At 41.8% G+C, this 23,909-nt stretch overlaps 4 protein-coding genes across 4 annotated transcripts; 1 reads left to right on the top strand and 3 right to left on the bottom strand.

Annotated features, from left to right (window-relative positions):
* Positions 1-1,297: 1,297 nt before the first annotated feature.
* On the top strand, positions 1,298-3,492 carry LOC133885888 (WAT1-related protein At5g07050-like). The gene is made up of 6 exons (XM_062325654.1): positions 1,298-1,680; positions 1,800-1,916; positions 2,041-2,293; positions 2,407-2,565; positions 2,658-2,809; positions 2,909-3,492. The coding sequence occupies exons 1-6, from the start codon at positions 1,421-1,423 to the stop codon at positions 3,165-3,167; spliced, it is 1,200 nt and encodes a 399-aa protein (XP_062181638.1). The 5' UTR covers positions 1,298-1,420; the 3' UTR covers positions 3,168-3,492.
* A 3,290-nt stretch (positions 3,493-6,782) lies between these two features.
* LOC133883833 (65-kDa microtubule-associated protein 5-like) lies at positions 6,783-13,042 on the bottom strand. The gene is made up of 11 exons (XM_062323216.1): positions 12,776-13,042; positions 11,985-12,188; positions 11,643-11,897; positions 11,348-11,563; positions 10,370-10,525; positions 10,110-10,269; positions 9,371-9,522; positions 9,149-9,236; positions 7,778-7,851; positions 7,604-7,678; positions 6,783-7,317 (listed from the first exon to the last, which is right to left on the bottom strand). The coding sequence occupies exons 1-11, from the start codon at positions 12,833-12,835 to the stop codon at positions 7,048-7,050; spliced, it is 1,710 nt and encodes a 569-aa protein (XP_062179200.1). The 5' UTR covers positions 12,836-13,042; the 3' UTR covers positions 6,783-7,047.
* An 847-nt stretch (positions 13,043-13,889) lies between these two features.
* On the bottom strand, positions 13,890-17,370 carry LOC133885406 (cysteine proteinase inhibitor 3-like). The gene is made up of 4 exons (XM_062325115.1): positions 17,044-17,370; positions 16,112-16,337; positions 15,906-16,006; positions 13,890-14,221 (listed from the first exon to the last, which is right to left on the bottom strand). Exons 1-3 carry the CDS (start codon positions 17,236-17,238, stop codon positions 15,906-15,908), a joined length of 522 nt encoding a protein of 173 aa, XP_062181099.1. The 5' UTR covers positions 17,239-17,370; the 3' UTR covers positions 13,890-14,221.
* Positions 17,371-18,120: 750 nt separating this feature from the next.
* Positions 18,121-22,995, bottom strand: LOC133884814 (uncharacterized). Its single transcript, XM_062324377.1, has 8 exons — positions 22,785-22,995; positions 22,213-22,426; positions 20,906-21,726; positions 20,007-20,180; positions 19,792-19,908; positions 19,196-19,375; positions 19,034-19,080; positions 18,121-18,667 (listed from the first exon to the last, which is right to left on the bottom strand). The coding sequence occupies exons 1-8, from the start codon at positions 22,833-22,835 to the stop codon at positions 18,334-18,336; spliced, it is 1,938 nt and encodes a 645-aa protein (XP_062180361.1). The 5' UTR covers positions 22,836-22,995; the 3' UTR covers positions 18,121-18,333.
* Positions 22,996-23,909: the final 914 nt, after the last annotated feature.

Here is a 23,909-nt window from a genome sequence, read left to right as displayed (position 1 = left end):
ACTCATATGAGAGTATTATGCTAGGGTTTTAGTGGAGAGGAAGATAAGTGCTTAGCAATATGTGAGAATTTTGAGAGAAAAATATTTGTAATCCACCTAAAATAGAGCTGACATCTTTAAGTAACAAAGTTTATTTTGTTTCATATGCTTGAATTTCCCTCCTTCTAGTTTCCCTCTCTTGGTTCCCTTGTCTTGTGTGCGAGTTTTTTCTTTCTGGTTTTATTTTTCATTTTTGTTTTTGGGCTGAAATTTTAATACTTTGTGAGATCATTCTTCTAGTTGCTATAGGCATAAAATTCGCATACACACGCTTATGTGATGGGGCTTTGAATTCTTTTGCCTCTAGACAATCAACTTGGACAGTTTCTTTGCTAGTTGTGATCTTTCGAGTGCTAAGATATATGGATTGATCTTAAATAAAACTTATGGCTCATATACCATCCGTGGTGTCGTATTGTTTTAATTTTCTCTTGTTTAAACTTCTCTCGATTTTTTATTTCCCTTGAGTTTTGAGGTACGTTGGGTGATCTAAATAGGAGAAGATCATCGATTTTGCAAGAAGTTTATTGAGACGTCTATTTACCTCCCTCTAGTTGTCAATCCCGTTCATATATTTTTGGTGAGGTCATCTGCGCTTTGATATGATTGATAATAACAAAATAGTAGTGTAGTTGTTGTGATAGTTCTTAATCTATCCTGATAGGAACTTTTAAATTATCAATATTGAAACTCCATCAAATCAATTTATTACATTAATTCAGAATATTGATCACACTTCCATCATCCTGTGACCTGGCACTTTCTTTTTTGCGCAAAGCTTGGATAGTCCTGTGTAGCCAAATCAATCCATGTGGTCAGAAATGCTAATATTGTTTCTCGGCTATATAGAAATGTAAACGAGTCTGCAGATGAAGAAAAGATAAAAAATAATACGGGTTAGTTAAACTCGTAGCTCGATACAAACTTCCATCCAAAAAAGTTGGCTCAATTATGCAAGAAGCAAAGCCACTGGGTTACTGAAGCTAGTGAAGCAGTGGCCAAGAAAAACACCGAGTGGCCCATAAGCAGCGATCGCATCGGAACGCGTGTGCCTTTCGACTTTGCAATGCAGCAGAGGAGCATCCGTGCATGCAGAAGCCGCCGCCCGGCGCGCGCCGCTACTATCACTCCTACAACTACAAGAGATGCGCGCCGCGTACGTAAGCGCTGGCCCCCACCGCGAACCAACACAGCACACTTGCCGCGCGGGAACGGCTATATATACCCGCCGCACGCTTGTCACTCCCTCCTCAGGAGAGCCGCGAGACAAGTGAGCGATCGAGCACGCCATTCTCCGGCCGCCGCTGTTGCCTGCTCGGAGCTCGCCGCTGAAACCAGCGCATCTGTCGAGTTCTTATACGGATCGTGTGGTCTGCCCCCAATGGCGGCCAGTAGCGAGTCGCTGATGCAGCGGTGCAAGCCGTACGTGGCGATGATCTCGCTGCAGTTCGGGTACGCCGGCATGAACGTCATCACCAAGGTGTCGCTCAACCACGGCATGAGCCACTACGTGCTCGTCGTCTACCGCCACGCCTTCGCCACCCTCTCCATCGCGCCCTTCGCGCTCGTCCTCGAGCGCAAGGTCCGGCCCCGGATGTCGCTCTGGGTCTTTCTCCAGATCTTCGTCCTCGCATTGCTCGGGTGAGTACAAGACTCTGTTCTGTTCTGACATGGAAGACTCTGCTCTGTTCTGACATGGAAGACTCTGCTCTGTTCTGACATCAACTATGACTGACAATGCTGTTGTGCTAATCGTGTAGGCCGGTGATCGACCAGAATTTCTATTACGCCGGCCTCAAGTTCACCTCGCCGACCTTCTCCTGCGCCATGAGCAACATGCTACCAGCCATGACCTTCGTCATGGCCGTGCTCTTCAGGTATATACATATACACACACACTAGGACGAGCAAGAACTAACACAAGCAGCAATGAAATTAGAAAGATGACACAGTGTGGCATTGGCAAATAACGAACTGATGGAACTGACTGATGAACAACAGGATGGAGAAGGTGAACCTGAAGAAGGCGAGGTGCGTGGCCAAGGTGGTGGGCACGCTCGTGACAGTGGCCGGCGCCATGCTCATGACACTCTACAAGGGCCGCGCCGTCGAGATGGTCTGGACCAAGCACATGCACCTCCACGGACCGCACCCGGACGCTGCCGCCGCGGCCGCCGCCGACAAGGACTGGCTAACGGGCTCCATCTTCCTCATCATCGCCACCCTCGCCTGGGCATCCCTCTTCATCCTCCAGGTCTGTACTCTATACACATGGCCGGCTGCCATGCATGCACGCTTAACTAACTCAGCTCCCGGAACGTTGGAGCTTGAAGTCTTAGTAACGTTTCTTTGGTCAAACTGTTGCAGGCCGCGACGCTCAAGAGGTACGACGCACCGCTGTCGCTGACCACCCTCATCTGCTTCGTGGGCACGCTGCAGGCCATCGTCGTCACTTTCGTCATGGAGCACAGGCTCTCCGTCTGGAGAATCGGCTTCGACATGAACCTCCTCGCCGCCGCTTACGCTGTCAGCCTCGCAAACCTTGCTCTGTTCACCCCCGGTGTACATCAATTATGCCAGGATGCTGATCAATAACCTCTGTTCATGTGTACGTGCAGGGCATAGTGACGTCGAGCATTGCCTACTACGTGCAAGGGCTGGTGATCCAGAACCGGGGCCCAGTCTTCGCCTCGGCCTTCAGCCCCCTCATGATGATCATCGTGGCCATCATGGGGTCCTTCATCCTCGCCGAGAACATCTACCTCGGAGGGTAAGTGCTGCGTTGGCCACCATGGCTTCATGAGAGAGAAAGCTTAAACTCAAGTTTCAGAGGACACATGGTCATGTTCATGCCGTTCCTGATTTCCAGGATCATCGGATCCGCGCTGATCGTCGCTGGCCTGTACTCGGTGCTATGGGGGAAGCACAAGGAGAGCGTGGAGAAGAAGGAGGTCGAGGCCATGGAGATCCCCGTGGCGATCAAGGCCGTCGACGGCAACGGCAGGATCGTGGACATCGTGGAGCTGGACGAGGTGCAGCTGGAGAAGGCCCAGGCCAACGCCAAGGCGGTGGTCAACGTCACCGTCCCCGTCGAGGAGGCCCGGATGCAGGGCAAGGACGAGGCTTAAGCTACAGATTATACGCCGATTAATCGGCGCTTCCTGCGTCATTTTACCCCCTTTTAGTTCTTGCTTTTGTTCTCCGGCCCCATGATGTTGTAGTGTTGGGTGCAATGATCTGATGCTGTAAGCAATGGTGGTGGTAGTAGTAGTAAATTACTAGTAGTAAGTAATATGGAAGCTGAGGAGGATGCAACGAGGGAGAGTTTTGTGACCTCTCCTGCTATGCAGATGCTGTCAGTTTGGGATAATCATCTCCAGCCTACATGCCTTGTATTACCATCTACACCTTCAATCAATGATGACATATGCAACATTATATCTCAGTTCTCAACTTCCTATTGCAGTTCAACAAAGTGTTTGATCATGTCAAAATCTATCTTGCTTCTCTTAGCTACCATTTTTTCTATGCAAGTAGTAGTAGCTGCTAGTGCTAGCATAGAAAGAAAGCATATCTTTGAGCTCAGTCATATGATTGGTCATAGGCAGGCAAGCAGCATTCCTGGAACTATGAAAGAGCAAGAACTCGATACACAAATCTTTTTCCAGGCTGCAGCATTGTTTATTTCTCTACAACATACTTTTCATTTTTACTAGTTGAATGTTGGTATGTTGCAATGGGAGCCAAAAATTTGCACACAACGTTTTTCTCATCTGGACGCCTAGCGAAGGGCAGAACGTGAGGAGGACACAACACATGATGATGCGAGAATCATAATGTATTTTTTTTAGTAGTATAGATACGTATAAATGCGATCAATGTGTATGGTTTTACTAAGTATCATATTGATGCAGCCATTGGCACATAGCTATATAGTATTTATTTATTCAAGAATATTGTTCACCATTGCATCTTGAAAAGAAATGCGTCCACTAACATGTGTAGATGCTATTGGTGTACTAGGCCACACCCATGATGCATACTGATTCCAACAACCATGTCTTAGTTTGCAAGGATAACCTCAAAGAATCATAACTGAGCAGTCTCAAAGAATCAGCATTTAGTAGTGATGGGAGTTGGGGGAATAATGCCCCAAAAAGCAGTCCTACTTAGCATGCACTTGCAAGATTCAGTGTTGAGCCCTAAACCAACATGCATCTCTTTAACTGAAATTTTTAAAGAAGAAAAGAAAAAAAAAAGATTCCGGACCTGAGAACCTGTCTCCACTCCAACTGCACCAGTGCAGTGGGCAAGTTGGTGCCATAAAGTCCAGGGCCAGGAACAAGAACAATACCTGAATTTGATGCCTCCCTCCCAAAATAAAATTCTCATTCTACATCCTGGGCAAGGATCTGTCGAACGATAAGCGAATTCGATAAGCTCTCGTAGGTTCCCTCCCTGGCTTCCATTGCCTCAGGGAATATCAACTTGAAGTGTGCCAATGCATGAGCCATACACAATCATACTTGACAAGCAGCAGCAGTCACTTTGTAGCAAGTTAATGGATTCTGCATCATTTGCTACTCTGCTCAGAACACGTTTCGCGACGTCATTGCGCACGGTGAACCGTATCATGCCCTGGTTCTTATCGTGACACGGCATGGCTTATCTGAGAATTCACAATTTGGGACTGATCTTCAGCTGAAGAACCGTGTGGCGAGTCGTAAAACATTTCACACGCAGCTCGAGCTAATTTTATCGCATGAATGCAAAACAAACAACACAATAAAGGTCGCTGGTAGACATAGTGCTCTACCTCATTAGCTGTTTGATACAAGTTTCGTTCTGCAATTCTGCTTCTTTTCTTGGCACGTACTAGTCATTTCTTTCAGTTATACGAGCACGAAAAAGGCGCAGTTGTGTATGTAAGATGCTTGCTTCAGTTGGTTTGAGAGTAGATGAGTACAGAGTCCAGCACTTATCCCCTGATCAGGCAGTGGGAAAAAAACTCAAGTGCTTCCACTAAACACCTGTCAACATCTTGGGGATAACAGAAAAACAAGAGAAGCAATGCAAGCACAAAGCAAACCACACAGACAGGATTAATGACTCCCCACTCATCCTATATTCCCTTAATTTTGCCATATGCTCCCCAATAATCATGCGGTTCTCGCGGTTTTGCAAAACAGGATGTGTTTGATTCTTCGGATGGGTTTCGTAGAGCCGAATCGTATAGTCTAGCTGAAGGTAAGCAGGTTGAGCGGAGTCATATTTGTTGAAAAGAATAGTGTTTGATTGGTTGTATCTGTGTAGACAAGCTGGGCTGACTTTCTGTTTGGTTGATCAAATCTGATACCATATTAGCGGATGCAAAAGTTAAGATTGTGATTTATTATTCACATGAAGATGATTTTATGACACTGACAAATGGACCCGTCTGCATGAGCGTAAGCAAGAATCTGCATCCGTCAGACTAGGCTGTGGAGTGAAGCCCTAAACCCTGAATTGAGCTTCACTCACGGGCCTGACTGAAGGCATATATTTGCATCCACCAGGCTATACTGAAACAATAGATATGAATAATCAAACATACTTCTCTCTGAGATTATACACATCTACCAGGCCAAACTAAGCTAAATTCGAACAACCAAACACACCCGCAGCCTCAGCAGAATACATATAGCTCCAAATAGATCCCTCAAGATCGCTGCACACACTTTGCAATATTCTAGAGCTAATTTGTGTTAGCCAACAAGGATATCACAATTCACAAGACAGATAAAGTAACAAACCCAGTCTACATCAGCGCTAGAGAATAATAACTAGTGTGGAATACTATTCTCTAATCCGAGGTTGCATTTCATTAGAGGAACACTTGTAACTTCGACTCAGGATGTCGACTATATAAATCTTATTTTGGGATCAAATCTTGAGGGGCTGATGTCACTAAATTCTTTAGCTGGAATTTCACTGACTTTACCTGTTGGATTACCAACATGAGAGCAAGGGGAAAAGGGGACAAGCAGCACCAAAACTGCCTTTTGGCAAATGGAATGACCTGGCAGGCCGAAGGCCGCACTAATATCTAGTGTGGTTCAATGAGATCATCTGCATGACGCTAGTAGTGTTGACTAATGACTACACACTAATGACTACTGAGATGAGCAACTGTGGTTCATTGGAGAAGGTTGTTGCCATTGCAATTATCCCATGAAACTGTGAGTCGGTACCAGAATTTTCCAACTGTTCGGTGTTCGATAGAGAGGAGAGAAATTATAATATTGAGGATAGAAACTTTCAAGTCTAAGTTCGCATAGAGAGCGAGGTCAAGGAACATTTTAAGCATTAGCAAGCAGCTAATCTATATATATCAAACAAGTGAAACAGTACTGAGTACAGTTCAAATGGTATACTATCTAAGCAATCCTCGAAAACATGAGAAAATTGTTTTGCTCATGTAATGGCAAGCCTCCAGTCTACTTCGCTTTAGAGGTTAGACAATATAATTCCACAATTTTTCCAGTGATTAGCTGTTATAACCTAGTTAAATATTTTCATATTTAAAAAAACGTTTAAAAGTATGAAGATAAAAAAGAAGAATTAGTAACCCTGGTATGGTCTTTGTTATGGATGAGGCGACTGCTGTTAACAGAATGGAGAAGCAACTAGCAAAACTTGAAGACAATCCAGTTAAACTACCTAAAACTGCATGGTTTTCACGTACACAAAAACACTCATGGAATAAGGAGAACAAGAGGCAGGCTGTTCCCCACTGCATCTATCCCACCAAACTGTGAGTCAGTACCAGAATTTCCAACCGTTTGGTAGAGAGGATAGAGAACTGTACTATTTAGGATAGAAACATGCAAGTCTGAAAGTATGAATCGGACATTGAGGTCAAGGAACTTTTTAAGCATTAGCAAGCAGCTAATCTATATAGATCAAACATATGAAAAGTCAAGCAACGGTTAGGCTAGCTCCAACCTATAGCTATAGGTGGTGATTGTACTAATTGTCTAAGCAATCCTTCGGAAGGGCAACGTAATTTGCAGGCGCAGCAGGAGTCTTGGCAGCTTCCTTCACCTTTCCAGAAGACAGGCATCCCTTCCGTGACATTGGGGTAGAAACACGGCGGCTTGTTGGAGTTCCACCTACGATGTTGACATTAGAGCTCTGCCCAAGAGGCTTCCTTGCAGGGAGAGGACGGATGGGGCTTGGCTTTGCTCCAAACATGGTGCCTTGTTCTGCTGCAAACTGTTCTTGCAGTTTCTTCAGCTCCTGAAAATAGTTAAAACATCAAACAACCCATTAGACTTGAGATTTGCAGCAGGAATTGGACAACTATACATATAGAGTGAGTTGCGTAGCAGAAAATAGAATAGAAAAGTTGGATACAGAGTGATTTTGTAGTATCATTAGTATGATTGGAACTCTGCCAAATTAGCAATCATCACAAGAAAGCATAGCTCTAAACTAAACAGGCTAACGAGGTACACTAAAAACAAAGCATGCTGAATGTGACCGAGAGTTCATGGAATAGAAGGCATGGAAAATAAAAACCAACCCGTGATCGACGCTTTTCCTCGTCTTTTTTCTGTCTTGTAGAGGTGTATTCTTCTAAAGTATCCAACAGCCTCATCTATAAGAGAATATACAGAATCTTAAATAATCATGATGGTATTCACAGTTTCATACGAAGAAGCCTTTTAATTTGACGAGAACACTGAATTGAACTTGCCTTGTCAAACATAAATGGAATACCCTTCTCCTTTTCCCAAGCTTTAATTTTAGCAGTCAAATTCTCCAGAAGAGCTGTAGAATAATGAAATAAGATTGAAGTTAAAGTTGAAAATTTACATACTACATACATTGTTCAAAAAATCGGTGATCGGTAGCTGCTCGGCCGACCAAGGAGTAGGGATTAATCGGTTAATCAAGGATTAACTGAATTAATCGGTTGGTTAGCAAATAATATACCTTATTTTTTATTATGTATCTAGCAATATAGTATACTAGAATAGACATGTATAAGAAGGAAAAATACTAAAACAAAAATATCTCTCTGGGTGGGCCTCTTTCTTCTTGGGCCGGTGGCCCACCTCTCTCCCTCTCTTATCTCTCTCTGCCTCTCCCTCAGCCCCTTTCTCGATCACTCTCTCACAGCGGTGGCGTATAGGGTCGACGGCGCGCGATGCCCTTCCAGATTCGACGACTTGAGGAGTGACGACGGCTTGAGGAGAAGGCGATAGAGCTGAGCGGTGCCTGAGCGGCGGGAGCTCGAGCTACGACAGCACGAGGGGGGTGCCCGAGCGGCCGACCGCTTGAGCTTGAGAAGAGGCGGGCGCACGAGGGGCTGCGGTGCGAGGAGCTAGCGCGACTGCGTGAGACGCTAGCGCTACTAAAGGTGCGACATATTTTGAGGGAGGAGATTAATCAGTGGTCAAGGGATTAATTGATGGTCAACCCGATTAATCAGTCTGACAGACCGATTAATCGGCCAACTGGTTTTTGAGCCGATTCCACCATAATCGACTCGTTCCCCAGCCGATCGGCTGATTTTTTTCAACACTAACCACATATAACACTAGATCAAAGAGCAGCAAACAGAAAATGGAAACAATGGAAGGGAATGAAGTTGTACTGTTAAGAATAAGAGACCAATTAACTATAAATTTGACTTAAAATAGGGGAAACTGCAAATCACTGGAATGAACTTGTTTTTTTGGTGGGAATAATAGGGAGGAGGCAAATAGACAACAAATCGGAAAGATTCTTGAAAAAAGACCCAACCATAAAAAGTATAAACTCATCTAACCAATGCAGTAGAGACTTTCATTACGTCATTTTTTCCCATTTATAGTTGTGCATATCATTCTATTATAAAATAATTAATCCATGGACTATGATCAAGAAGCTGCTATATATATCATTCACAAAACCCAAAATGATAATAGAACAAGGATAATGCAGCCTTCTGATATGATCCACAGATAATAAATTAATAATTACTAAAATAGGGGCTCATTCAGCTCTCAGATATTTCCAGTAGAAGCGGCTCATTCAGCTCTCAGATATTTCCAGTAGAAGCACAAACAAGTCTACAACTTACATGGAATTTTGCTGACCAATGTCCTTGCTTTCTCTGCACGTTTGAGATTTTTGTGAGCTCCTCGACCAGCATTATAGCGATTCTGATCCTGGAATGGAAATCAAGGTAGTGAATTAGGTGCTGGTAAACGACAGGTGTAGCACTGTGATACTTCAAAGAAGATATTTGATTAATGGACTCTTTGAAGAAGAGCATCAAAGGATTGGAAAACAAATTAGATACCCTCTCATATTCATCAAGCCAGGTCTCCTCTTCAGATGCCAATGTCCATTTCTCAACCTTTTCTAGAATGTCCTTTCTGCTTAGAGCATGTTCTCTTGCCTCCGAAATTCTATCGTCCATACCTGTAAGCAACTCTGAGAGATCTGCTCTACCTACAGACCAATTTTTTTTCTAATATTAAATTACTGAATGAACCCAATGCTGTAGGAAACCATGATGGAATAAACTGAGGATCATAAGGTCAACATTGGTTCGAAAATTTCAATCTAGAAGGGGAAGCACAGTACAGTCATGAAAATTAGAGAGGATCAAACAATCTGTATGGCCAGTATGTAAGTATGTAACTGATGACAAGAAATTTAGTGTTACATTATATTTGTGGAAACATCGCAAATCAAGGAGCCTCCATGATGCATATTATTACGATCTTAGATAGGAAATTATCATATTCTTATATGGAGATAGGGGTCTATCCAAATGCTCAAATGCCAAAATAAAATCCAGTAGACAAAGCAAAAATATTACGGTAGTTACAGTATCATTGCATTTGACTAAAGTTCATAAAATTCCAAGGTAGGATTTTGACAGAGGACAAGAATGACAACATCCAAAAACATTTAAGCACTAACTGGAGCATCAAGGAAAAATCTGAAAGAAACAAAAGCACAGTACAAGAAAGAGGGGTATATTAAGTTCAGCAACGAATGTTTCAGTATGAAAGCACAAGAAGGACGTGAACCAGAATCGATGAGATCATTGAGGATCCGGCGCTCAGAACCACCATCAATATCCATGTGAACACTTCTATAGATTTCTTCAAGCTCAATCATTTTCTTTAAGACTAGCTCTTTCATTTTGCTGGCTTTCAAATGATTCAATCTCTTAACCTCAATCTCTACCTATACAAGGAAAAAAAGGATTATATGTAAGAACTAGCACAAATTTTAAGCATTAGCATCAATGATAATTCAAAGGGGAAAAAAGGACAATAAATGTAACCTTCTCGATAAGGTCATGTGCAAGACATCCTTTGGGCATCACTGTATTTGGTGAGACTTTAATCAGAGAAGTAACATGGTCAAAGCATGTTTGTTCATCAATTGGTGTGTCCATGAGGTTCCATAACTCAATAAGCGTGCTACCAAGATCTTGGAGCTGCAATAGAGAATGAAAAACTCAATGTTGTGGTTTATTGAATACAATAAAATATAGAGCAAAAAACTGTAGATCCTAAATCATTGAAATACATACAGCATAATAGTTAGGAAAACACAGGGAAAGGGTATGTGAACCATAAGGAACATATTTTGCTGGTACAGAAAACAAGCTATGGAGGATAATACAGACACGATAAAAATAATCAATAGCAAATGCAATGGTACAAAAGTATTTTATAATATTGTGAGAAATAAACATGTCAACCATTCTCTACATAGAAGTATTAATCCCTCTGTCACTAAACATAGACCACCATGGGATCCACATCAAAGTTTTGAAACTTTGACCTCTAATACTTTTTAGAAATATAGAGATTGAACACACTAAAATGATGCTATTAGATTTGTCTTGAAATGTACCTTTCATAATATATAGTTTTTTTAATATTTTTATTTTACTTGCACATTTCATTGTAAAAAGGTGGCCAAAGCCTTGCATTGGTGACTATGATAAGTCAAAGACAACTTACATTTAGTGAGAGGTAATAATAAAGAGTGCAGGGACAAGGAAAATGTAATGGTACACATGTAATGTTAGGAAAAAATGATGTTAGCTAAACCATCCTGATACTTGATATCCAAGGCACAGTTATCCAACAATACATCAAAATTTGCTTTTTTACGCTTGGTCATATTCAATGCCTATTCTGCTGGATGTCAGAAAAAAAATGGGAAACACACCAAGTTGAACACATTACAGCAATATATACATACTGGCCTCTACTTTATTGATAAAACTAGCTTGAACAAATATAAGTACCTTCCGCAGTCTCTGTTTCTTTTCATGGTTTAACGAATGAACTTTTCCTGCAAGCCTGTCAAGTGTGCTGTTACTAATACTAATGGATTTGCTTCTTCCCGATTCAGCATAACTGGGATGAACATCATATAAAGCCTCCTTAAGATCAAAAGTCATCGTGTTGCACATGTCATTAATACATTTGATCTGGATGTCAATCTTTTGCAGCCTGAGATTCTGAAAAAATAAAAACAATCTATTAAAGCATGACACCTCAAGCAATCTGAGAAACATAGTTTTAGAGCTAACACACAACCTTTTCTGTCTGAAGCTCATTGAGCTGCGCCTTCAATTCTCCAAACCTCCTTAGGGATAGGTCACTCTCATCTACCAAGGGAGCTGGGGGTTCTCCGTGATCAATGGTTCCTGAAATTTCTGCTTGTAGACGAACAATCTGCAACTGAACAGCCCTGAACTCATTTACTCGCTCAACCCTCCTCTGTCTCAAATCTTCCAACACTGGCTCTATCTTGGAAAGTTGTTCCATTAATGTGCCCCCAAGCTTCTCTGACTGAAAAGACGAAGGATAAAATTCAACAATAGCAAATAAGAGCATGCTGACAACAACCACGGAATGGATTATGACTGAAAAACTTACCCTTGAAAAGGATTCGCGCTCTCCAAGAGCAGAAAGGATTTTCTCGATATCAGCTTCGCCAAAGGACAGCGTCTGAAGGAGGTCTGCCTTTTGCTTCCTGGTTTGATCCACTTTCGTCTTGTAAACATTGAGGCAATCCTCCTCAAGTTGCAGTATCATCCTGTTTCTTTCCATTTCATCCTGACCGATTTCTCCCCATAGTTCCTGGTTCAACAATTGTGATCGTTAGGGCCATATGAAAAGTTGAACCGGTTGTAATCAAACCATGTCCAACGCGACACAGAAAGAAACAAAGAGGTAGATACGGAAACGAGCATGGATGCAAATGAGACAACTTTGTAACAATAATTCACTATGATCACAACGGCAGACAACAAACCAGGACAGAATTGGTACCAAAAGCACCACGGTATTTGTTCTAACCAAGCCTAGAACCCTTCCCAAGATCCAACCATCGCCAAGCAGAATTGAACGCCAAGACAGCAACGACCGTAACTGAGATTCCTGAACTGGCACCACGAAGCGTCAAAGAAACACGAAATCGACGCCTGATCCCGACGCGTCCTAACGAAACCAACACCGTGAACCAGAAAAGCGCAAGAATTGGAGCCTGATCCCCCAAACCTCACACGCCAATCGCCGAAGAACGTCCGTTTCCAGCAAAAACCAAACCTCCTTCACCAGCAAGAGCCACCGCGGCCACAACCGCCGGCCCAGATCGCGAAATCCAAGATCCAGGCAACCCACAACCCACGGCAACAAACGAAATCGCGCGGGACTAGGGATCAGACCTGCAGTTCCTGGAGAAGGGAGCCGCAGGAGACGCGCCTCGGCAGCGGCGGGGTCGCCATGAGGAGGCGGCGGAGGAGACGATCCGGACTTCCGGAGGAGGGGCACCCTCACCTCCCCTCGGCTAGGGTTTATAGAGACGGGGGACAGGAGGGGAAGGGAGGAGAGGAGTGGGGATTTGAAAGGGGAAGAGCGGGAGAAGGGAAGCGAAGCGGCGGCGAGGGAGGATGGAATGGAATGGAAGGAATGCCATTATTGCCAGCCAGCGAGGAGAGGAATTTGAAAATGGTGCGCCGTTCACGGCTGCTTTGCTGGGCCGTGATTCAAAACGGTGGGGTTTCTAGGCTTAGGCTAGGCCCCTAGTAGGGTAACTGTACTTGGTAATTTCATTGAATTTTGCAGGACTAGTAAATGGAAATGGCTCATGTTAGTCTCGATGTAATATTTTTATCACGACAATATTTAATTTAAAATTAATCACTTTTATTATTTATTTATTTTATTTAGACTCTTTATTTGGATATTTTGTTTTTCAAACCGTAGGAAAATCAAACTTCTAATTTTCTATATTTTTAAATTTCGAATTTAGCTATTTAATAATTATATTTAATATGAATTTTTAGATTTAATCTAGATCGTTAGATGTTTATAATAATAAGTGGTTTTTTTATTAACGTGGTACTTTCACAATTTGAAAGTAAACATGAGGCTTATTTTAACACTCAAATAATAATATAATAGATTTTACAAGGTACGGAGGCCAATACTGTAACGAAAGAATTAGTATCAGATGCATGGACAGTGTGATAATAGACAACGAGGTAGCATTGTGATCTCCCGAGAGATTCCAGAATGCTTGAGAAAGATATATCTAGTTCAGTGTTCAAAAAACGCTAGGCGAGCGCCACCTGGCGCCTAGCGGGCAATTTTTTGAAACAACGATTTGGGTTCCTCTTTTTCCCTATTACTTCGAAATTTACTTGAGACTGGACGACGATTTTGAGTCATTATGCAGTCTAGCATTCGTCGTTAACCTAGCAGATACTAACAGGTAACGAAGCATTCGGATGGCATGAGAAGTGCTAAAAACAATGCTGCTTCGTTTCAACAACACCGGATCAGAAGACAAAATAAAATATAAACAGCAGTTAAGGTACTACCATACAAAGACAGCAGTAAGGCCTTATGTACATACATGGGCATAGATAATGTGAAATACTATACAGTTCTCTGTTCCCAAGTTGCCAAAGCAATATGCCAGCCAGTACTCACATCATTTCAGCTTAACAGTAACCTATTATCTAGTGCACTGGACAGCAAATAAAAACTTTGCACACAGGGGTAAGGACGGCTCTGGTCCACAAATTGCTGAAAGCTAGATTTTAGAATCTCAGTTACAACCTCAACGCCTTCCATCCTCTCCTGGAAGCCAGTCACACCAAGTATGTCTGAAAATGACAGATGGGTCAAAAGTTTTTAGTCACACTGTGTTAACAAAACTATGCATTACAGAACCAAAAAAGAAAGAAAGAAAAGAAGACACAAATACAGTATACAGGAACAGATAAGAGAAGAGTATGGCCTTGGCATGAAAAAATAATAATTATGCTTCGAACTGTAACCATATTTTCCTTGAGCATAGCAATTAGCAAGAAAGTAGAGAAGAACTCATGTCATGATCCGGCAGTCCATGACATTAAAATACACCAATGCCCAAATGCAAGTTGGTAAACTACCGTCAATTTCCACATGCCAATTAGTGAGGTTAAGAAAAGTTGACACTGATTATTGCACAAGAAACTCCAAACTCAGTGGACATGATTTCCTTTTTCTAAAATCCAGCTGCCATAACATTGTAGAGAAAACCAACAATACAGTAAGTCAAAAGAGACATAGGAACTGATCTAATATCAAGTAACTTGAGTTGCAAGTTATAAATATCAATAAGCTGTCATGTACACATTAGAAAGACTTTAAATAAACAGAACAAAGCTACATAGTTTGGATTGTGCTTAAAACCAAAGTTCTTTCTGAGGATTGATGCAAGCACATCACAACACATTTAAGGATAAATATATATTGTTGATTGGAGTATTGGACATTTACTGGCTCCTGAAATTGACTTGGCTGTGAACTGGATTGTTGTGCTTACGAAAAAAGAATGAATAGCCTATCTCGTGCAAAAGTAAATATTATTTATCAGACTGTTTTTGACATATTACAAACTATGGAAATATTGCGAACTATATATTGAGAATGAAAGAAGGCTATGGTGCAAATTCCGTAGTAGCAAATGGAGCTAGAAACATCACATCATGATGCAAACGAACTCTTGGAGGGTGTCCAGCATTGGTGTGTACTTCCTTAAACATCAACAACCTTTGTCCCAAACAAGTTGGGTAGATTAAAGATGAAACACACAAGATCCAGCTAAAAAGACGATAAGAAAACAATAATAATAATAAAGGTACTGGTAATAGTAGAAAAATTGGAATAAAAAATTAGCATCTGTAGTATTGTTAGGATTTCGAAATGCTTAGGTATAAAAAAAATGTAATAACATAACTAAACAACAGGTTCAAAGTAGCACACAAGACCTTGATGAACATATCAAAGCATCAGTGGCAGTCACATGAAGAATAGTACCAAGTTAACGCCCTCAAGGCCACATTCTTGGATGGTCACAGAAAATATGGACTAAAATCTTAACATGGTACTCAACTAACGATAAGTATCCAGTGCAAACCCATCTTCTAGATGCTAATATCTAAAGTCTCAGATCAGCACTAGATACTTCCCAGCTCCCACAATAGCCACAAGTATGCAAGAAATTGGGAGACCAAAAGGTCCAAACAGAATTGCAAGCTTCTTGTAGCATGGGAACAAAATGCACTTCTTGCATCAACCTATTTGGGTCCGGATACTTGTAAAGTGAAATGATTGGCCAGCATCAGGATCCAGGATAGGCCCATATTTCTGGGGCAGTAAATCATCAAATCTAAGCCACTGATGAACTCATTAACATGCACCGACAGACTGTCCTCGACACATATCCCAGGTCGATTAACCAAACAGCAGGAGTCCAGAAATGACATGAGTAGGACAGGAACATGAAAGGAAATGACCTCATACCTAAGAGGAGGATGAGAGGTCGCTGGAAAGTCCAGCATTCTCAATGGTGTGCAGGCGAGTCTCCTGTAATATATGTGCTTGAAGAGAGAGCTTGGTAATAGCTGAAAAATGTAAGACTGTATAAGCAGGCAACATATCTATCCTGACAGATTACATTGGATAATTATCAACAAATGTATTATCCAGACACCCAAGAACAACAATACCTTGCCCAGAGCTACCATCAGAAGCGGTAGAAGACATGGACTCGGAGTCTCCAACATGACGAAACTCGACAACTGACTTGAAATCTTCCCATGGCTTCACCCACACCTTTGCGCTGTACAGATTCTTCTTTCCAGCATCAACTGCCTCCAATATCAGGTCATGCAGAGTCCCGGTCACTACCTGCTGCTTCGATTTCAGCACTCGTATAAACTCCAAAGAAGCACCCTGCACAACAAAATAAACATTACGTACTACTCAGAAGAGAGAGGTGGTGAGCTGAGATGGTTCCTCAAGCCACCTCTCAGGTCGGCGACCCGGGTTCGATCCCCAGCACCCACCCCCGGAGACGCTGATCAGCACCTGCGTGGCTGAGGAGTGTGGGCCTGAGGGCCTCCTTAGTGAAAAAAAAAAACGTACTACTCAGAAGAATCCATGCGTAGTGTACTTCTGTGGAGAAATCATCCTACCAATACGAGGAAACACCCCCAATATTTTCGAATGGAATCCCAACATTCCAATAAATCTATGGAGGAAAATCTAGAAATTCAATTCCCCAAGAAATAACATGAAACAATGAGCAAATTGCTAGGGGTTGCAGATGCTTCCACTTCCTATCCGACTGCTCATCATAAGTTTCCTCGTAGTTCAACGAACTATGGAATTCAACAATTGGATCTCGAAGCTTGGTTCCAGTACATCTAGTAAATCGTGTCCTTAAACTCGCACTGACCGGACCTAAGCAATCTAGCAAGTTGATGCAATTTAAGCACCTTCGCGAATTCCCACCTAACTTTTTTCCCCTCTCCGGAGAGTATGTTGATTGACCTAATCAGGTCAACATGTAAGTCGATGCAACCTACATGCTCATCAAGCATAACAGTTCACACCGACGGAATTGAACTCGAGTGGGGAGGGAGACGGGAGCCCGCACCTGGTTCCGGTTGTGCTGGGCGACGGCGAAGCGCGCGGCGTCCTCGGCCTCGGCCTTCTCGCGGAGCGCGGCGAGTACGCCCCTCACGAGGCCGCTCTCGTCGCCGCCGAGGTGGAACCCGGCGGCCCCCGGGACCTGTGCCACCGCGGCGGCCACGAGGAGTACGGTGGCGAAGAGGACAGCGCTGCGAGGCATCGTCGCAGCGAGCTCGCCAATCCCGAGATGAGGTACTAACTGCCGGTTAGTTGGTTCGCGTCGGCGTGCGGCGTGCGGCGCGTGGGCTGCTCTGCTCTCGTGCTCGCTTTGCTTCGGGGGATGGGGAAGCCAGTCGGGTGGTGGGGGCAGAAGTTGGCGTGGAGGGGACAGCAACGTGAGATGGGATCCGAGCCGTCGGCGCCTTGATCGGGGGTATTTGAATTTTTTTTTTTCATCCTGCTAGGTGGTAAATTTATTATTAGGTTTATTGACGCAAATCTAGGAGAATTTATTTGTCATTCTTAACAAGAAATTGTTACTTCAATAGAGTGAAAAAAATTAAATATAATTCTGAATCGAGAGCGGTGGGTGCTGACAAGAAGTTCGACGCGGAGGTTGGTTTGTCTACGTCTGGAGCCACCAGGAACCATCAGCTCAACACGCGCTCGTTCGGAGCCATCATGGGGACCGGGCCTTCGTCTCCGGCGGCGGCGGCCGCCTCACCACACTGTGACCACCGCTGCTGGTAAACTCGTAAGCTCTGACCGTACCATCGACCGACGGTTGCCGTAGAAGAGACCTTGTCATTACAAGGAGGAAATGCAAATTTAAACTAGGCAACGCGAGTTCGGTTACTCCATTCCAGTAGGCTCGATGCAAAATCTGTTAATAACTCCATTCCATTTCACATGTCATACTGATATTCAAGTAACTTTGGTGATGGATCTGCTAATGCCATTTCTCATGTGACAAATCTAAATAATCTGGTGTAATAGTAGTAGTCAACATTGTAATAGTTGTGCATTCTAGAATATCTATTTTGGACCAAAGGCAGCATATAATTAACGTATGACAACTGGCATCCATATAGCAAAACAGCTGTGAAGGAATCCGTCGTACTAGTTATATAATTATACTAAGATCTCCATAATACAATCATATCCAGCAGTATTTAAACTCATCTGAGATACTTGCTACTCCACGTCAATTCCCAGATTCATACGAAATCTACTAAATTAGTGAATAGAACGTTTTGACATTATTATTATACTTTCTATTTCTATTCATCACGATCCACTGGCAACCCTGCTACTCTTAAACATCTTCAAGAAATTCCCAGCCATCGTCGTTGGAAACCTGTCGCTTACAAATGCCTTTATCGGTACTGTTGTTGCCATCTGACACTTCCACGATTCTGCCATCCAGATCTTTGGCCACTGGGCTTGCAGCTTCAGCGACTGTGTGCTTATCTGTAGACTCAACTGCTTCGACAGTCCTGTCCGAGGAACTCCCACTCTTGTGAAGCGAAGAATGCAACGAAGAGGAGAGGCTCAACATTGTTGAACGCTGCAACTTGCTCAATGACAGGCGCTCATCCACCACTTGCTTGAGCAGAGAGACATCCTCACATATTACCGCCATCTCACATCTGCATGAGGACAAGGATATGAATTACAGGATTGTTTGTAAATTTAGAGCTCACAGATACCATAAATAATCTGCTATCCTTTCTACAAATTATTTTGAGCTGGCTGATTGTACATCACTGCAGAGTGCAGACAAAAACACCACTAGAAAAATTGTAGACCTTACAGTAAAATAATTAAAAATGTTACACAAGAATTATCCCACTCAATGTTTTGATTCCTATTAGCTGATGACTATTATAAAAGACATTCTTCTGAATTTGTAAGAGCAAAATGTTTGTGAGCTTTTTTAAAAAATGAAGACAAATTAGTTCAAGGTTCGAACAGCTTAGCAATTCTTAAGTAGCTGAGACGACATGAGAACTTACTGCAGCGTATCAACAATGTGACCCCGCTCAACCAAGAATTCCTTCAACTGACCGTCAAACAATACAAATATAACATCAGTAAATAATTTTACCTTACAAAACAAGGAGATAACACATGGATAAAATGATCAAAACCCAGATTATGAAGGAAGCATATTATACTTTCAAGTTCTCCTCTGCTTCTTCCTGCAACTTTCTTGATTCTTCAACAATAGAATTCATCATCTTTTCTTGTTCATCAAGCAGTGCCTGAGCGGCGGCCTCTTTTTCAATCTTTTCTTTCTCAGCTGCTGCAATTTCTTGTTGTGCAGCAACCAATCTTTCATCAAGAGTTTGGCGTATCTGTACATTATTAATATTTTAAAAATCACATTTAGTTTCACTTCTATATAGTTTAATGCAATTCTATGTCCAACATAACCAACAAATAATGTTAGATTTCAGCACCTATGGTTTTGTCGAAAAATTTCATCGAGTTGGATTAAACAAAAGAAAAAAACAAATGTAGCTGGAAGAATAAGGAAGTTGTAACTGAAGGGATCATCAATTCCATGTTTTGCTACGAAGCTCAGCCAAGAAAATTTCCAGATGTCTTCCAACATCAAAGAATATAAACATCATGTTCACTGTAAACTATGAGGTGGCATTCATTCAACTTTGCACTTTATAACTTTTTTGAAACTTTACACTTTAAATTTTAGTTTATGCAGGATGGTAGGTATGTGCCAACTCCTAAATAACGCTAGCATCAAAGATACCTCTTCAATTACCACCAGATATTTATTCCTCTCATCTGACAGCCGCTGAAGTCGAGATTGAAGCTCACGTGCCTCTGTCATTAAAATAGATTTCTCATCAAAAACCTCACCAGCATGCTGCATAAAGAAAAATTGTCAGATATCTTTTAGGCTTGCATTTAGACAACTTAGGAGGTTTAATAAATTATTAGATCAAGGGGAAAAAAGGAAAAAACCATATCATTTGCTTCCTTTGCATGAGTCAACATTTCTTTTAGCTCCTCAACTTTTGTCAGAATGCCTGTCCCAGAAACAGGCGGCTCATGCATGGCTACTTTAGCTTTTTCTTCAAGAAGCTCTGCATCCTCTAACATTTTCATAACCAACTCTATAGAAGGTAACAGATCATTCTGCATTATGTCATAGCACAAGAATAAGTCACCAATATCAACAATAATCTGCCAATCACCCATTATTCTATTATAATATACAATGGTACACCTCAACCATAGATTTAACAAATCAGCATTTATAGTTTAAACCAACAAGCAATGTTTTAAACTCGGGCAAGTATCAGAAAGTGAAAGAAGGAATATGGTTCATGGAGTCATGGTTGACTCAGCTTCTTGCACAGAAGTTTCCAGAAACTCACGGATAGTCTTCATTTTTCAGGAACTTCAGACTCATGTACAATAAAGAAACAGTAAATTTTGTGTATGTAGAGGTATTCTTTTGCTCTGTTGACAAAATTGAGTGTATGACATGTTTAATATGTCATTTTCATCCGAAATACTTACTATCAACGACCATAATAATAAACAAAATAGCCTAAGTCTGCTTTCATGCACTTAATTTTAGTAAGCCAGCCATGAATTGACACAGATATTGAAAAACTAATGCCCTACTCACTCCATTTCTCAAGGAAGACTAAAATAGCAATACGCACACATGCCTAGGAAAAAGAAAAGTAAGAAGCTGCCATCAATCCAATAAAGTGTAATCTTATTATCCGCATGTGCATGTGAGCACACACATGTGATTTCGTGCAACTACATGCGAATGGATGTAGAAAAGAAAAGATAATACCGACAAATGTTTCAAAAAGACCAGTGCAACGAAAGTTTAAATATAGTACCTTATTGCTTCTGGCATCAGCAATAGAATCCTCGAGAGACTCAACACAAACAGAATGGCTTGAATGAGTTGAAACCGTAGAAGCAAAGTGATTCAAATTAAGATCAGGAAGCATATCCATTCTAGAAGGCAAGCCATTCTCAACTATATCCCCTGAAAGCTGCTTGTTATAGCCGGTGCCAGTGTTGCTGGTATTCTTCTGTTCTATGACGCCAGAAGTCTCCACAGAGGATCCTTCTGTATCTGGACTGGGAACATCCAGCACGGGCGCAAAAGCATCTTTTTCAGTACTCAGAATTCCAGAAGATACTTCATTGTCAGAAGCAAGACTTAAAAGCAAGGACAGCAAGGAATCCTCGCCATCATTTATGTCTGCATAACCATTGAAAAAGTTCAATGAATTGTTCTGGGGAATGCAATCCCCAACTGGAATTATCTTGTTAGAATCTTGCTTATAATGTTGTGGAGCTTTATTAATAATTATGCTGTCACCACCCTTTTCCCCAATCGGTGATTGAGAAAAAGATTCACTTGATAAATATCCACCATACCCAACTTCATTGTCTGAGTTAGCCAACTTTCTTTCGGAACTGGGATTTGAATACCTCGCATCCAGGTCGGGAATCAAATCATGTTGATTATCATTTTGAATAGAGAAGGAATGTAAACTTAGTTGTTCATTCGTCCCTTGGATGGATGTAGGCCTTCCCACATGTAGTTCACTGTATACGATTTCTTGTGTACTAGTTTTGAGCTCCACAGAAGATGAGTCTTGTGCAGAATGAACACTTCCATCAACCTCATCAACACGCATATCATGTCCTGATGTGTGGCAACAGCCCAATCATTAGCATAACTTTGAAGAAAGGAAAGGTAATATATAACAACATTACATAAGAGAAATATGCTTGATTCAAAGAAGAACGAAAAGTACTATATGCAGATCAGCTCTAAACTTAACCAAGATTGAGTTTGTAGACTGGTCTGAGATAAGGTTTAACACAAGAATAAGAAAGTCCACCTCGCACAACCTTGGGTAACTACCAAAAATTGACAGCATCACTGAACTAGTTAAAAAGCCACTGGTAAGTGAGCGAAATGACAAAGTTACATGTATTTGTTTTGAGGTCTTCTTAGCCTTATCAGAAACAACAAGAAAAATATTATTTGTGCACATTGCACAAGACTATGCAAGCTATCAGCAATAAATCCTCATCACATCAATTTTACAGCGCAAATACAAGATATGTAAAAAAACACCTTTAACACTTGGTACAAATTGGCTAAAACTTTAGTCTTTACACTCACCAGAAGATGATGAACTTCCCACTTCACGCGTGCTGTGATTAGCAAATAAATTCCCAACAGAATCAGCCTTAGATGGCACGACTTCTTGATGAGCAGATGAAGCTCCAGCCGAACCAATCATAGACGGCATGACTTCATCAAGGACAGCAACTACCGCACTATCAACATCTTTACAGTGCTCAATGGCAATGGCCTTCAGTATACGATGATCAACCTGCAGATAAGAGGTGTAAACAAATTTGCCACTCCGAAGACAACCCTGGACGACACAAACCCTGGAATTCAGATTACCAATACACGTAACAGACAGCGCCCCTAAATCCGAACCAATTTTTACAAAAACGCGAATAGCTCCTTCACGGCCACAAAATCGCATCTAGAACTCATAGTCCCACTGGAATTTACCATGTCCATATGTGCCCTAGTTACCCTACCCTCTACTCCAATCGCCTCAGTCATTTTTTTTTTTAAAAAAAAACTGTTCACTACAAAAATCCTTCTTTTTTCGACCTCCCACACACGAAATCTCAAGCACTGCACGCGGGACACGAACAAGAACCGATCGTAAGCACCTGGACGAAGAGCTCTCGGAGGGAGCGGAAGACCTCCTTGTGATCGCCCATCTCGGAACCCTAGATGTCAGGGATCGACGCAGAACCCCAGGACCGAACTCCCCCACAGCTGGCTCCGACGGCACAGAGGGAAAAGATTAGGGCTTGGAGTATCCCTCTGATCGCGGGATGGGGAGAAGTGAAGCAGGATTGCAGGAAGGCGAGACCGCAGGGGGGGTGACGGCTTTTACAGGTAAAGCCCGCCCATTCCCTTTTTCCGTTTAGGCCCTCCAGTACTTCAAATTTGAGAAAGTTTAAATTCTAAAATTATTAGTACCTTTAATTGATAACAGTTCACAGATCGACTAAAATGACTCATAATTCAAAAATTATTAGTAGCTTTATTTTGGCTTCATGTATCTCGAATTGTAGTACCTCTTTTTTTTTTCTTAAATGGCAAATATAAACCAAAATTAGAAATACTTGGTTTTCTTGTATAGCTGCACTTGCGATTTTGCCTTTATAAATGCGAACTATGTCTTTATTACAATTAGGTAGTCTTTTCATTATGGGAGTTAAGTTAGAAAACACATGGCATCGATGCTAAAGTTCGGATGTTTTTTTTTATTTTCATTACACTTGTTGATCACATTGCCACTGTCATTGAAAGTTTGACGGTGTAACAAACTGATAACGGGAATATTCATTCTTTATATTTGGCTTGAGACTTGTTCAATTTGGCTCTAGTGCAGTAGTATGAGCCTACCTTGCAACTCGGTCAACCTCTCAACTTGAGATAAGCTTGCAGAGTCAGTGGAAATCGGCTCTTTTGAACATATACCTATTAGCTACAGCTATACAAGTTTCTGACAAAGTTTTATGTTTCTAGCTGATAAATTAACAACTCAAAATATTTTTCCATGGATCTGGCACAAATTTCAATATAGAGAGAAGTATTTTTTTTGTTTTTATTTGCTCATAATAACAAGAATGTTAAAATTGTGTTACTATTCCTTTCTAAGTTCATTACAGCGGCAGTGATTCAATAGAAACGGAAGATGACGAGGCGTTTGAATGCGAGAACCAGAGCGGTATCATTTCTTAATTCTTAGGTACGAACTCGCATACTCACATCACATGGCTGCG

This window comes from Phragmites australis, chromosome 11, assembly GCF_958298935.1.
Source record: "Phragmites australis chromosome 11, lpPhrAust1.1, whole genome shotgun sequence".
Lineage (NCBI taxonomy): Eukaryota > Viridiplantae > Streptophyta > Magnoliopsida > Poales > Poaceae > Phragmites > Phragmites australis.
The sequence above is the reverse complement of the archived record's forward strand: the minus strand, read 5'-3'. Positions and strand labels throughout refer to the sequence as shown.